Consider the following 14047-nt stretch of genomic DNA (forward strand, 5'->3'; position numbering starts at 1 on the left):
GTCATGGAACTATTTATTCTATACTATTATCTTACTTACTAAAACATGCAATATTATATCCTCTTAAACAAAACAAGTTGTGTACTTTATTATTTTAATTCAAATAAAATAAATATCCTAAATTATGTTAACCTTAAAAATCAAGCATGAGTTAAGGAAGTTTTTGAAATATGTAAGATATATTGTAAAAGTTGAAATTTTTGTGCTACGTTTATTTTCATGCCTTTTGCGTTCCAAGCTGCTACCGCGAAAATATCAACGCGCGAATATATTCCTTTTGTGTGTAGGTCAATGTAAGGAATCTTAGAAGCGGGAATTTAAAAACAAGGGAAACAGTTCAAAATTGGCAAATGTGAAAATTAATAATGCAAAAATTTCAACCTTTACAGTATTTAGTAGTAACTGATAGCTTCATGTTTAATTCATAATCAAATCTAAATTCTTTTTAGATATCACTGATTTCACTTGTAAACCAAAACCATTTTTCATTTTCATATCTAACTTTTAATGGTCTTGCCTAGTGTATTGCTACAAAGGGTTATTCAATTTGAAATCTACACTCCCCCTGTGGAATATTCTACTTACGCCTTCCACACAGGGAGTATGAGTTTCAAACAGAAAAGACAATTTCAGTAACTTCCATTTGAAATACTCACTCCTGTTGTGGAAGATACAGGGAAAGCCGTATGTACAGGAGGAGTATGTGTTTCAAAATAATTAAACATAGCCAATTCATCAGGTTTGTTGGTATGGTAAACATTATAAATGATTTCATTTGTACAAAACCAAAATGTAACTCACTATTGACAGTTTCGCCTATCATGGTCGATAGGCATCATCAGAGTGATGGTTGTAGATCCTTACTTCCAGGTCATCAACTGGGACAATGCTAAGATTGCTAAGATCTTGTGTAAAGAGTGCGATGCAAATACAAGAAGAATCAAAGAATCCATTTGGATCAGGAGAAGAGGCCCAAATGTCATGAACAGAGACGAGGGGACCCACTTCCTTAGTCACGTGTATGATCCTCTCCTGGCTGATAAAACACCCTTATCGGCTGGGATATGTCCAAACGGAAGTAAGGATATACAACCATCATTCCGATGATGCCTACCGACCACGATAGGCGAAACTGTCAATTGTGAGTTACATTTTGGTTTTGTACAAATGAAATCATTTATAACATAGCCAATTCCATTTGAAAAAACAAACTCCCTCTGTGGAAGACTTATCATAAATCTTCCATTGGGGGAGGGCAATTTCCCAATATGTTGAAATTCCCATCAACTTGGAGTTGCAGCTCCTGAAATATGATCATTTAAAATTGATGAAAATCCCATCAAAAGACAAAATTAAATTGAACACTTTTTCAACTGATTTTCTACATCAATTTTGCATCATCTTGCAGAGAAAAAAAGGTCCCATTTCGTTTTCAATTCTAACTTTTTAATGTTCCTGCCTAGTGTACATACTACATTCTGTTGAAAATCCCATCAAATTGAGTTAGTTCCTGAAATATGATTACTTTGTGGTGCTGAAGATCCCATAAAAGGGAAACAAAAATTGGGGGACGGGGTACTCAAGGATGGTTTGGGTAGGGAATTTTAAAGTGCACCCATCCATCTTTCCAAGATATTTGGACAGATTGGTACACCAAAAGTCAACATTTTAGGCCAAATTTAATGCAAAAAATACCATGCAAGTGCTACTAGGGTATTCTGGAATTTCTTAAGGAACAAACAAAAAAAGCAATGAAGCCTAATAAGTGTAACTAGTTTTGTTGCAATGTTGACCCCTCCCTCCCATCTGTAAAAAAACCACCCAGAAGTGGAGTAAAAATAACATTGATGTTCTTCAGAATATACTAGGCCTGTTTTGTCCAAATAAGCTTGCCGTACAATCATGTTATCATCGGAAAGTCGAAAATTACCTCCCGAAGTTGACCCGACCCGGAAGTAGAACGAACCAGAAAGTATGTTTACACCGTAAGTCGGCAATCGTAACTCATATCGGCGTGAATTTAAGCTTATCTTTCAACTTTTTTCAGCATTTTTAATCTCATCACGAGATTCGACATATATCGATTGCCGTATTTTTTTCTCTGACGAAGTGTTCAATTACAAATCATGTGTCGATAACAGGCCTAGAATATAAGGAATATCATCCACAATTTTCCCGTTCAACCTCCACCTAACAAAATTTTAAACAAGTGTTGTTCAAAAGGCTTCATCATTTGCTCCCTAATATTTTACCACCTTATTCTCAAAGACACTAAATTTTATACCAGATAAAAGTTTCCAATCTGTGCCAAACTGAGCAAATATTTCATACTGACATTAAACACTCTGATATTTACACACAAAGTTGACTGTTACCACATCTCTCTCTTTCTCTCATGGATGTAATAGATACTATAGCCAGTGTATCGCTATGATTGGGCGATTCCATTAAAAATCCACATTACACCTGTGGAAGATTTAACTGAAGTCTAGACTGGCCCCCAGTCTCGGTTCGGTTCCATCTCTGGATAATGTAACAATAAATAATTACGTAATGCCCTATGAAAAAAAATGCCATCTCCCCCCTTACTTTCTTCAATGCCAAAAACCCATTCCTCTTCATCCACAAATCGACGCCACTAATTACACCCACCACAGTCAACCATGCAGCAATATAGAAATATACTCAGTATTATAAGTGAACGCGAAAGTCCATTGAGCGCTGATTCCGAGACTGGTCCAATCTGTTAGAGATCTCACTTCCAAATATTCGTTCAACGGCACGGTGATTCCGATGTCAATTACGAAAGCCCGCCCAGTTTCAATTCAAATATGGTAGCACAAAGCTATGCCGCGGGGTGGGACGCAAGATCAGATGGGACACTTGTCAACAACTGAGAGGTATTGAGCTCAAGTGGCACGCGTCTGATAGACCCATGGTACGCGCAATAATAAAAAGGCAACCACTCGACTCGGACTTAGGCCTATTGTCCATATTATGTATATTATCGCGTGCGGTTTGCAAATGTTTGCACATTATTTAGCTAGGGAAGCCTTTTCAAATATCCCGCGCTGCCAAGCTGCGTTGATTGGTCGGATACAATATCGTTGTTTAGTCGCTACACAAACGTTAATGTAGTGAAAACATGGACGTGGTATATAGAAAGATTATGCGTGACTCCAAATCCGTAAAAGTGAACTCCCAGCATTTTGTGGGAACTGGAAGTCAAATTGCTTACAGACTGGGAGGGTCCATGTATTGGGTTGATTTTTAATGCTATGTAATCTACATTACCAGTCGTTCTCCATGGACCCAAGGGAGGGTCTAACTGAAGTCTTACACAGAGGGATTATGAGTTTTGATTAGAATAGACAAATTGGGTAACTTCTATTTGAAATACTCACTCCTGTTGTGGAAGATATATGGAATCCATAATACAGGGGGAGTATGGGTTTCAAAATGATTACCTCTGACCAATTACATTTGAAAAACATACTCCCCCTGTGGAAGATATTTCCAAAATCTTCCACAAGGGTAGTGTGGATTTCAACAGGAATAGCCCATTGCTATAAATGACAAGTACAGTTAGATCGTCTGACTATATGTAACTGCTAGGTGGCGCTATAACACATACGGCATGGATAGCTTTTTACTAGTATAAGCACCTGCTGCATACATACTCTTGGTAGACATAATTGGACAAGTTTCATTTAAATTTGCCAAATTGAGTTGCATTTCTGTTCAATCTCTAAGGTTTACGATTCAATATTTATACTGTAGTGGTGCAAAAAGTAATTTTGAAAACTACACTGTGCTATTATAGCAGTGTTCTTAATAAGCAAATGGCAGGCCTCCATGTCAAATGCCCTTAAAAGAGCAATGTGGTCTACAGGCCTCGAAATAAGAAAAAAAATCCAAGGACCCTTGCCTTTGAAATTTCTAGGGTCCTCACCAATTTTCAAGGGTCCGACTATCATGTTGATGTAGACTAACATTCATGATGTAGACTAACATTTATCATGTTTATGAGGTCGCAAGTCACAGTATGTTGTTGTCGACAATAAGACAATAGCAATGTATGATTTATACTTGGAAGTTGAAATCGTCACCATTTAATGTTGTAACTTGTATTATGTAAACCAGATTTTTCAGTGGAACAACAAAACTGGGATTTTCTGCTCTTTGCTTGGTTCAATTTTTACTGGGGTAAGCGGGGCCGTACCATAGGAAAAGTGCGGGTCCGTGCCTAATTTCACGGGTATTTGACGCAAGGACGCGCCTTATTTCGAGCGCTGGTGGTCTACCTTCTTCAAATGCTATCTTTTGGGCCCATGGACTTTGGATAGTTCTCTATGTTGAGTCCATCAGTCTTAAGTTACCATTGTCATTAACTTTGTTTTAATAGAAACAAGAAACTTATTTCCCAATTGTGGTAATTTTTCAAAAATTTAGTGAATAGAGCTTGTATCATGAATTTATCCACACACAAATATGACATTTTGCCATATGATTACATTGGTAAGGAACGAATATCGGCATATCGCGAAAATATAATCACGCACAAATCTTCTGTGTTGGAAGTCGCAAAAATATATATATGCAAAAAATAAATGCTCGTATCATACAGTACCTGTTATTCAGTAGTGTGTTCAGGGGGATGCTTTGGGGGCTGAAGCCCCCTGGACTTTGTTAAAAATCATGTAAAATCTGCCGTTTTTTGGCAATTTTAGCCATTAAACCTCCCACATAACCCCCGGTGTTATTGGTCTGATGTATACTCTTATCAACAGTGATATGGTAACCTCTATCCAACAGCAATATCCCAAACTTATCTATCAACTTTCAATCTCATCACAAGTTTCGACATGTGTCGATTGTCGTATTTTTTTCCCTGACGAAGTGTTGAATTAGAAATCATGTGTCGATAACAGGCCTAGATTACAAGGAACATCATCCACAATTTTCCCGTTCAACCTCCCCCTAACAAAATTTTAAACAAGTGTTGTGTTCAAAAGGCTTCATCATTTGCTCCCTAATATTTTACCACCTTATTCTCAAAGACACTTAATTTTATACCAGATAAAAGTTTCCAATCTGTGCCAAACTGAGCAAATATTTCATACTGACATTAAACACTCTGATATTTACACGCAAAGTTGACTGTTACCACATCTCTCTCTTTCTCTCACGGATGTAATAGATACTATAGCCAGTCTATCGCGTTGATTGGGCGATTCCATTTAAAATCCACACTACCCCTGTGGAAGATTTAACTGAAGTCTTACACAGAGGGATTATGAGTTTTGATTAGAATAGACAAATTGGGTAACTTCTATTTGAAATACTCACTCCTGTTGTGGAAAATATATGAAAGCCATAATACAGGGGGAGTATGGGTTTCAAAATGATTACCTCTGACCAATTACATTTGAAAAACATACTCACCCTATGGAAGATATTTCCAAAATCTTCCACAGGGGGAGTGTGGATTTCAACTGGAATAGCCCATTACTATAAATGACAAGTGATCGTCTGACTATATGTAACTGCTAGGTGGCGCTATAACACATATGGCATGGATAGCTATTTCCTAAAAGCACCTGATGCATACATACTCTTGGTAGACATAATTGGACAAGTTTGCATTTAAATTTGTCAAATTGGTTTGCATTTCTGTTTGGTTCAATATTTATACAGAAGTGGTAGGGAATTTTAAAATGGACCCGCCTACCTTTTCCAAGATATTTGGACAGATCGGTACTACTAGGCTATTCTAGAATGTGAATTTTCTTAGGGAACAAACAAAAAAGCAATGAAGCATAAGTGTAACTAGTTTTGTTCAGTTGTAATCCCTGTCCCCGCACTCTGTGCATCCGTAGGTATTCATGCTCGTCAAAAATTTCGCAAAATAAGAGGTGTTTTCAGATGAAGAAACTCGATTCGCGAAACACAAAAAAGGGATGTTTTTTCAAACCATGTGTTTGCGAAATTTAAAAAAGAAGGATATTTTCATTGAAATATCACTTCTCTTACTTTTACAAGAGAAGAGGTAGCCAAGATTAAAGAGTATAATCATGGGTAATTTCAATGTCCTGGAACGTAAGATAACAGAGATGTGATGATGGAGGTAGAACTTTTTGAATGACCCTTGTAGGAACAACAGATTCAAACAGTACAGGGCTATCAATACTACTACAAACCACAAATAACACTAACAATATTTGTGGCTACAGCAGCTCTAATTATTATTATTTACTAATAATATTTTGTGTTTTGTGAGTTTTACCCCTCCTGTGAAAAATCATGCACATGCGATGGTTGCAACGAGCCTTAGAATCTCCTTTATAGGACACATACCATTCTGCTTGTGTGTCAACTTTATTTGTCAAGCTTCAATCCGACTCGCCTTAAATGAAATTCTCGCTGCAAACAGTAATTGCAAGCAGGTCATTCAAAGATGACATGTAATTCAAACCAATTGCAAAATGAAAAACATGGACGTCATAATTTGTCTCTGCTTGCAAGAATAACAATGGTCAACATTGGTAGCCATATTAAATCAAAACATTCTACTCCTTAGATTCATAGCACTTGAATTAGAATCAACCATCATTATTACTATGAAAAAAAAATTAATTATTAGTAAGTCTCTTTCTCAACCAAGCCTGTCTTTCCCTTTTAAAGGGATTTTTATTATTATTGACCTTGGCTAGTTTTAGGTAGATATGACCTATAAAATCTGTTACATGTCATGGTTCATACGGATATGCATATTATATATTACATTCCTTTACAATTCATGAACATGAACAAATGTTGATTTACATTGTAATTGGACATATACATGTACATGTATAGGCATATTCTGGCATGAAATATTACATGCATGTTCCACAAGTGGGATTATAGGCCTAAATACTTGGGTAAGCAATGTATTCCAACCATCGGAGGCAGAATGAATATTTATGATGTATGACGTATTCTGAAGTGTTGCGGCAAACTTAACCGCTTGCCCAAACTGTTTTGAGTGATAATACAGACTTGGGACGATCAGCGTATTGGGAACTAGCCGTAACTTTCCCAAATTTAAGGCCACACTCCTCACATCAAAAGAGACGCTATACTCCCTACCTATTCCAGAAAAATACAAAACTATATGTTTTTTTAATAAAAAAAAATATTATCCTTTTTGCGAAATGAAACATATAGCTAAATCCTAATCCTTTAGTTAGTCCTAAGTTCCTAACAAGCAATAAAAGTCAAATATTTAGCCAATTTTTGGAAATAAGGGCCAAAAACATGCATTTTTAGGGTGTTTTTCGTATGTAGTGACAATCAAGTCCAAAGACTTGTACCAAGACTAATTTCTGTTTATGCATTCTAAATTTTAGAAAAGACATATATATTTTTATAACCAACCATTTAAAGGAGTATTTCGTGATCCTAGCATCCTCTTTTTATGACATTTTTCAGTACATATCCATGAAAAAAGCATATTCCCAAAATTTCAGTTGATTCCGATATTGCGTTTGCGAGTTATGCATGATTATGTACACTGCTCCATAGACAATACGTTGTAATTTCGTTCTGGTGCACCAGAACAAAATTCAAATTTCACGATATCTTTGCTAAACGAATTAATCTGCAAGAAATATTTTGTACATAAACATTATGTAGCCAGAGGTTTCCAGTGATATAAAAATCTCAACTTTTTTTGAGAAAAGTGGGGGATGAGGCTGTGGATCACGAAATGCCCTTTTAATTAAAGTAGGCCTAACTTAAAAAAGGGAAAATTAGAGCAAACTTTTGGCATAATTATACTCAAGATTTTGAATGCTTAGGCCTAAACTTGTTTCAAGTCTGTGATTTTTGTGACTCGATTGTCAGAGAACATGCCGAAAAGGCTCTTTTTTTTCAAGAAATTAGGGGTGGTGCAATAATTATGTGTACCCCAGGGGTGGTGAATTATAGGGGGGCCAAAGAATTTTTGGCAGGCCAAAGGGGGGGCAAGCATTTTTGGCAGGTCAAAAGGGGGTCAAGCAATTTTGGCAGGTCGAAAGGGGGAGGGGCAATTTTTGGCACAGATATTTTGGGCACTGTTTCTATATAACGTCCTAAAAAAGGTGTAGGAAAACGTTAGGAACCTGTTCAAATATGCAAAATTTCCTGCTTGCTGCGCTCGCATTATAAGATAAGACAATTTAAGGTTTTAAATTTAGGTTCCCAAAAATCTTGCATGTGTACGGGGGGGCAAAGATTTTTTGGCACACCAAGGGGGGGGGGCAAAGGGCAAGCAATTTTGGCAGACCATTTTGAGAATTCACCACACATAATTATTGCACCACCGGTAAGTACTAAGTAGGCTACTGCACGAGCTACTGACACTACAACACAATCCAACTTCCAAGTTCCAGTGGTACATGTACATCAAACCAAGGCCAGACACAGTCCACCACATGTCATGTCTGTCTTAGCAAGCCAGGGCCATCAATATTTAACCACAGATATTGGAACACATATCCAATATCTGTGATTTAACCAAAGTTCTCTCCTGTACACATGGTTAAATTTACACCCCACCGGTTAAGGTGGTTTTAAATGCAAATTAAAGATCTATGGATCGTTTTCATCTTTGGCACAGAAGAAGATAATAATTTAAAATAAATTTCGGCAGTGTTTTCAGCACCGTACCTCCTCTGATTATTGCTCTATCCAGGGACTAAGAAATTTCAGACTTGGATACTGCCCTCATACAGTTGAAATTGCACATGTCCAAATAAATTCGGAAATGGTGTCAAATCGTTCAAGAAAATCACAAATGACCTCTCTGATTTTCCCATAAAAAGTTTGTAAGTAATATGGAATCTGTGGCAAAAAAAAAAAAGCGTATGCGTGGGAACATGACTCAACATGCGAGTATACTTTTATTGGGACAAATGAAGTGCATAGTGATTTGCGACAAAACAGGAAAAAACCAACTTTCAATGTGATTGGTCAGAAGCCAATAGCAACTGCTTGGTTACCATGGCAACGGTTTTATTACCTTCATAACATGGCCAACATATCCCTACATAAGTACAAACTCACTTGAGATTGTATCATGAAAGGTTTTGGAGATTATTTGCAAAAATGTTGGAATTCATGATTTCCCTGAAATCTTGCCTTTAACACCACCTTAAGTTTGCCGCAACACTTCACAATACGTCATACATCATAAATATTCATTCTGCCTCCAATGGTTGGAATACATCGCTTGCCAAATACTTGAAAGCCTGCACGTACTATACATACTGAACCGACTGATCAATCTTGGCGGAGGTATGTGTTTTATGATGCTGTATATTATATTATGATGTGGCTGAGAACCTAAGCCCTAATCCTAAACTTAGCTAACCCTAACCCTTTATAGTTCGGGTGCTGGGGGTGTGCCCAAGATATACTAAGAGATCTGAGTGATGATTAAGGAAAATTTTGGGGTGCTGCCAAGTTCAAAATGGTGCATGTAAAATTGAAGAATTGGTGGAAAGTGGTTAAAATTAAAGTTTAAAGGGGCACTACCTGATATATAGCAAACACATGATTAATAGTCGAAAAGGTAGGCTTAGACACTATAGATGTGGTTGTAACTTTAACTGTACTGCACTAAATGTTAGGGGTGCCTCCTGAATTATGAAATTGCCAGAATGTGGAAAAAAATGAAAATAAATTAAAGGGGCACTAGCTGATTTTTAATTTAAAAAGAACGACAGAAGGTAGAGTAGCACATTTAGAAATGTTTACTGAATATTTGAAAGTGCCAATTTCAACTTTGGAGCATTATAAAACGAATATTTAAATAAGTCATAAAAGTGGTCACAAATCAAATTTAAAGTTGTCAAATTTCAAATTTACAGGGTTACTACGCAATTTTTGGAAAAAACGGCCAACTCAAGAAGATATTTATGTTGAGCCTCAAAAGTGGTACACACAAAAGTAATCAGAATATGAAAAAGGTAACAAACCTAATAGTGCAAGAGACCACCCTCTTAACTGAAAGATGATGAGCTACATAGAGATCAACTAAACATTTCAAATCAAATTTTGGGTTAGTTAGTAGTTACGGGTGTTGATTTAAACTTTGGTGCATACAATAAATAAAAACTGATAAAATTATTAAATGTTAGACTTTTAGTTGTTTTTGAAAAGTTGATATATAATTTTAGAAATTATCTACATGATAAAGTACTAAATTTAGGGGAAAAATTAGAGATCTTTCCAGCAGTATATTTGTCAGTACCTACTCATTTGTGAAGCTAATCTCTACAACAAGTCTTATCAACACGATTTAATCACCAAGAAGTGCATCTATAGCAAGTTTTTTGACCAAGTCTCATGAGCATGTGTCCTTGTCAAGACGAGTCTTCAGATGGCTGGTACCTCGACCGGTATTTTTCAACTAAAATTTCAAAAAATATAAGAGCGTGTGCGCCCCACTAAAGAATTAGTTTTAAAATAAATAACTAAAAATCACCTTTTTCATAAAATAAAAAAAATCATAAAATGTAAAATGTAGGCCTACATGATATACAAAAAATTAAAAAGAAATACTTCAGGGTGAATTAAATAAAAAGCATGAGATATCTTGTCAAGAATGATAATGTGTGTAGTGGTATGGCGAAACGTCGGGACATGCACTCAAACGGAAATACGGCACACAGTGTTGTTCCGGGATGCCGTAACAGAATGCAATTCACGTGTACCAATATATTGGCTTGCTAATTGTGCAATTATTCACATTTACACCAGTGGCAAAACAGGGACTGCCTTTTGAGGAGAGAGAGAGAGCAATCACTCTCTACTGCTCTCCTTAAAATCTGATATAGGAGAGTTATTTTTAGGTCTCCTTAGTTGACCATTCTCTCCTTATACATTCTATTGTAAATGCTCTAAACAGCTCTCCTTGAAGGCTCCAGAAAAGCTATTAAATGCTCTCCTGCAAATTCCAAAAGTCCCTGGCAAGGGGGGAGATGCCCCCTGTGAAGTCGTGGCCCCCTGTGGGATGCTGGCCACCCTGATATTTAAGGTTTTTAGGCCTTTTTTGTATTTTTTAGCCCATTTACGTCAAAGTTTCCCCTTAAATTTATATGCGACACGTTGCAGTTTAATATGTTGCACTCCTCAAAACTCCTATTTGAAGTAGCTTAAAGATGGGTGACCTGATCAACAGCCTCATTCCCCCACTTTTTTCTATCAAAATGGAGATTTTGACATCAGAAGAAAGCTCATATTTTTCTCACAATCCCAGTGAAATTTTAGGCCTAAATGATGTTCTGTTTAGAGGGTATGCATGAAAAAGTGATAGCCTCATCCCCAATTTGTGGTTTACCACACATACCGTTCTATGGGCCATTGTGAAACATGTTTTTACTTCTAATATCAAAACGGATAGTGCAATTTACCTCAAAACTTGGGAATTAAATTATTTTGGTACATGCCTCAATGTGAGGTAAAAAACACAATATGAAAATATCTGACCACCCACCTTTAAGCCTACACTCATATTTACATGGGCTCTGGAACCAAATAAAACTGTGCCATGAGGCCCAAATGTTATACATTTGACCCTGGTAGGCTTAATGTTATTTCAGGCAATGATACTATGTCTGTGTGCATAAGGGAAAGTAAAAAGGCATTTTAATAGCACTGTAGTCTGCCTGTTAAAATCCACATGCCTTCTTAACTTCCAAAGAAAGTTAGACTATATACCAGTGGAGAAAGTTGACAATTTTGGCCTAGGCTGTTTACCATAAATAATTTGTTGTTGTTTTTTTCACAGGAAACAATGGCTACCAATAAGGAATCCAGTCCATTGCGGATCATGTTATGGATGCATCCTCGTTCATTATCAACTGTCTTCCTCAAATGTATGAGTTTTGTTGAAGGAACACAATGCATTCAATCACCGTTCTCAATTGCCCATGATTCTGGTCCAGAGAGACCTATGCCATCTGACCCAGAGGCGCTTGCTGCTATGGAGAAGTACTACAAGCAATACCAGGCTAAACTTACTCTTCTTAAATTGGATCTACCGAAAGCTTTTGATAGTGAGGATTGTACCTTTCAATGGGTAAAAGATACACTGGAAGCACCTTACCCTGACAAGAGGTTAGTGTACTGCAAGGATCAGGCATATGGAATTCATGGCAGATTCAATATGCTTCCTGAAGGATATCGCCATACATTCCTCATAAGATCTCCCTATAAGTGTTATCCTTCCTGGAGGAACTTATTCCTCCACATGTTAGCACCATATATAAGACCACTACAGATGGACCAGCTTCCACAAAGATTGATGCCCACAAAGCTGGGTTTGGGAGAGCTTTACGATCTTCTGCAGTATGTGACGGAAAACATAGATCCCAGACCTATCATTATTGATGCTGATGATCTCCAAAGCAATCCTTCTTCCATCATGCGCCAATATTGTGAAGCTATAGGGATATCATTTCAAGAAAGCATGCTCACTTGGGAAAAGGGAGATGAGATAACACAAGATTGGATCGCCTCATCTCGATTGCTGTGTGACAATAAGCTTGATAGCGGGGGACATCATGACACAGCTTTGAACAGTACATGCTTCCAACCTCTCAAACCCCCATGTGCTAGGGAAGAATTACCTGAAGATGTGGTGCGATGTATTGATAGGGTTATGCCTGTTTACCAAAAGATGTATGAGATGCGTCTACGTCCGTGAAATCACCAATGCCAGTTATGTATTCAAGAAGTAATCATTTGATTTACTAAATATCAGTTAAAAATTGACATTCCATAATCAAAACATTGACATATGTGAGTGGACACTACGAATGAGCTGTAAACTCGGCAAATTGTATTCTGAAATACAGTGCAAAATGTATGTGACGATCGTATTCATAGGTGTCTCAATTAGGCGTGACATGTTTCTCATTTGAAACTGTTTAAACCAATCAATAATCCTATTGCTGAAGAGAATAATAATCTTCTACAGAATCATTGAATAGCTCTAGTCTTTGTTTGCTTTGGCTAAATCTTGTTCAAGTGGTGGGTTACAATTACATTGTATTTTGTCTTGGTTGGAATAAACAACATTCTAACAATGAGAGGATATTCCTGAAGCTCGTTGACTTGGCAATGATTTGAAATGACCGCCAATTATGACTTTATTACTTCCAATGTGGAAAAAGAGACACACGTAGAACCGAAAAAAATGTACCATTTTGTTGAAGGAGTAGAGTTCAACAAACCATAACCCTGCTTCTGGATATCGTTTGAAGTCAAATGATATACTATTTTAAAGCTTATGATATATATTTTCTAAACACGGAATAAAACAAAATTGACCAGGGGCCGAGTTTACGGCTGATTCGTAGTGTCCAGCCAAATATGATAAAAATTACCGGCATATTAGGAAGAATTAAGCCTTCCTAGTTATTCAAGACTAGTCAAGATTACCACCATGACTTTTTAACATTTTCTGTCCCATAGAAACAAGTGGTAGGTCCCTTTTGATAATGTTCATATGGCCTTTGCAGGGGCGTAGCCAGTGGGAAAATTGTACCCTCCCCCCACAGAGATTTTTCAGGGATAAAATGGGGATGGCAAAGAGTAAAGTGTACTTAAAATGATTAAAAATGGGACAACAAAATGACAAATATTCGGGGACAAAAATTTGGCTTTGCCCCCTCACACTAAAATCCTGGCTATGCTACTGGACCTATAAAAACCAAAGGCTCAGAGAAAAATTGAGACTTTTTCGATTTGGGGCTGAAATGTTTTGGCAACTTAACTTACCATTTTGTTTCACTGAGCACACCAAGAACTTGATCCTGTTTCTCTTCCTCCTCCACCACATCATCGTACACCAGAAGTGTCTCATAAAGTTTATTGGCTGTTGTCTTACGCACCTGTATTAAAGATGAGAGAAAATAAAAGTCATATTCACACTGGTAAAAAACATTCATCAAAAGGCAAAATTTAAGATTAACACCAAGTTTACACCAAGTTCACATTGTGTGTTTAGTTGCGTGTA

General features: G+C 37.0%; 1 protein-coding gene across 2 annotated transcripts in view; it reads right to left on the minus strand.

Moving 5' to 3' along the window:
* The window catches only part of LOC140157406 (tubulin-specific chaperone D-like), a 250318-nt gene that overhangs the window by 105148 nt on the left and 131123 nt on the right, over nt 1–14047 (minus strand). For both annotated transcript variants that reach the window (XM_072180591.1, XM_072180590.1), the window contains one exon: nt 13810–13922. In XM_072180591.1, coding sequence (XP_072036692.1) covers nt 13810–13922 — 113 coding nt within the window. The remainder of the gene's footprint in view (nt 1–13809; nt 13923–14047) is intronic.

This window comes from Amphiura filiformis, chromosome 7, assembly GCF_039555335.1.
Source record: "Amphiura filiformis chromosome 7, Afil_fr2py, whole genome shotgun sequence".
NCBI lineage: Eukaryota > Metazoa > Echinodermata > Ophiuroidea > Amphilepidida > Amphiuridae > Amphiura > Amphiura filiformis.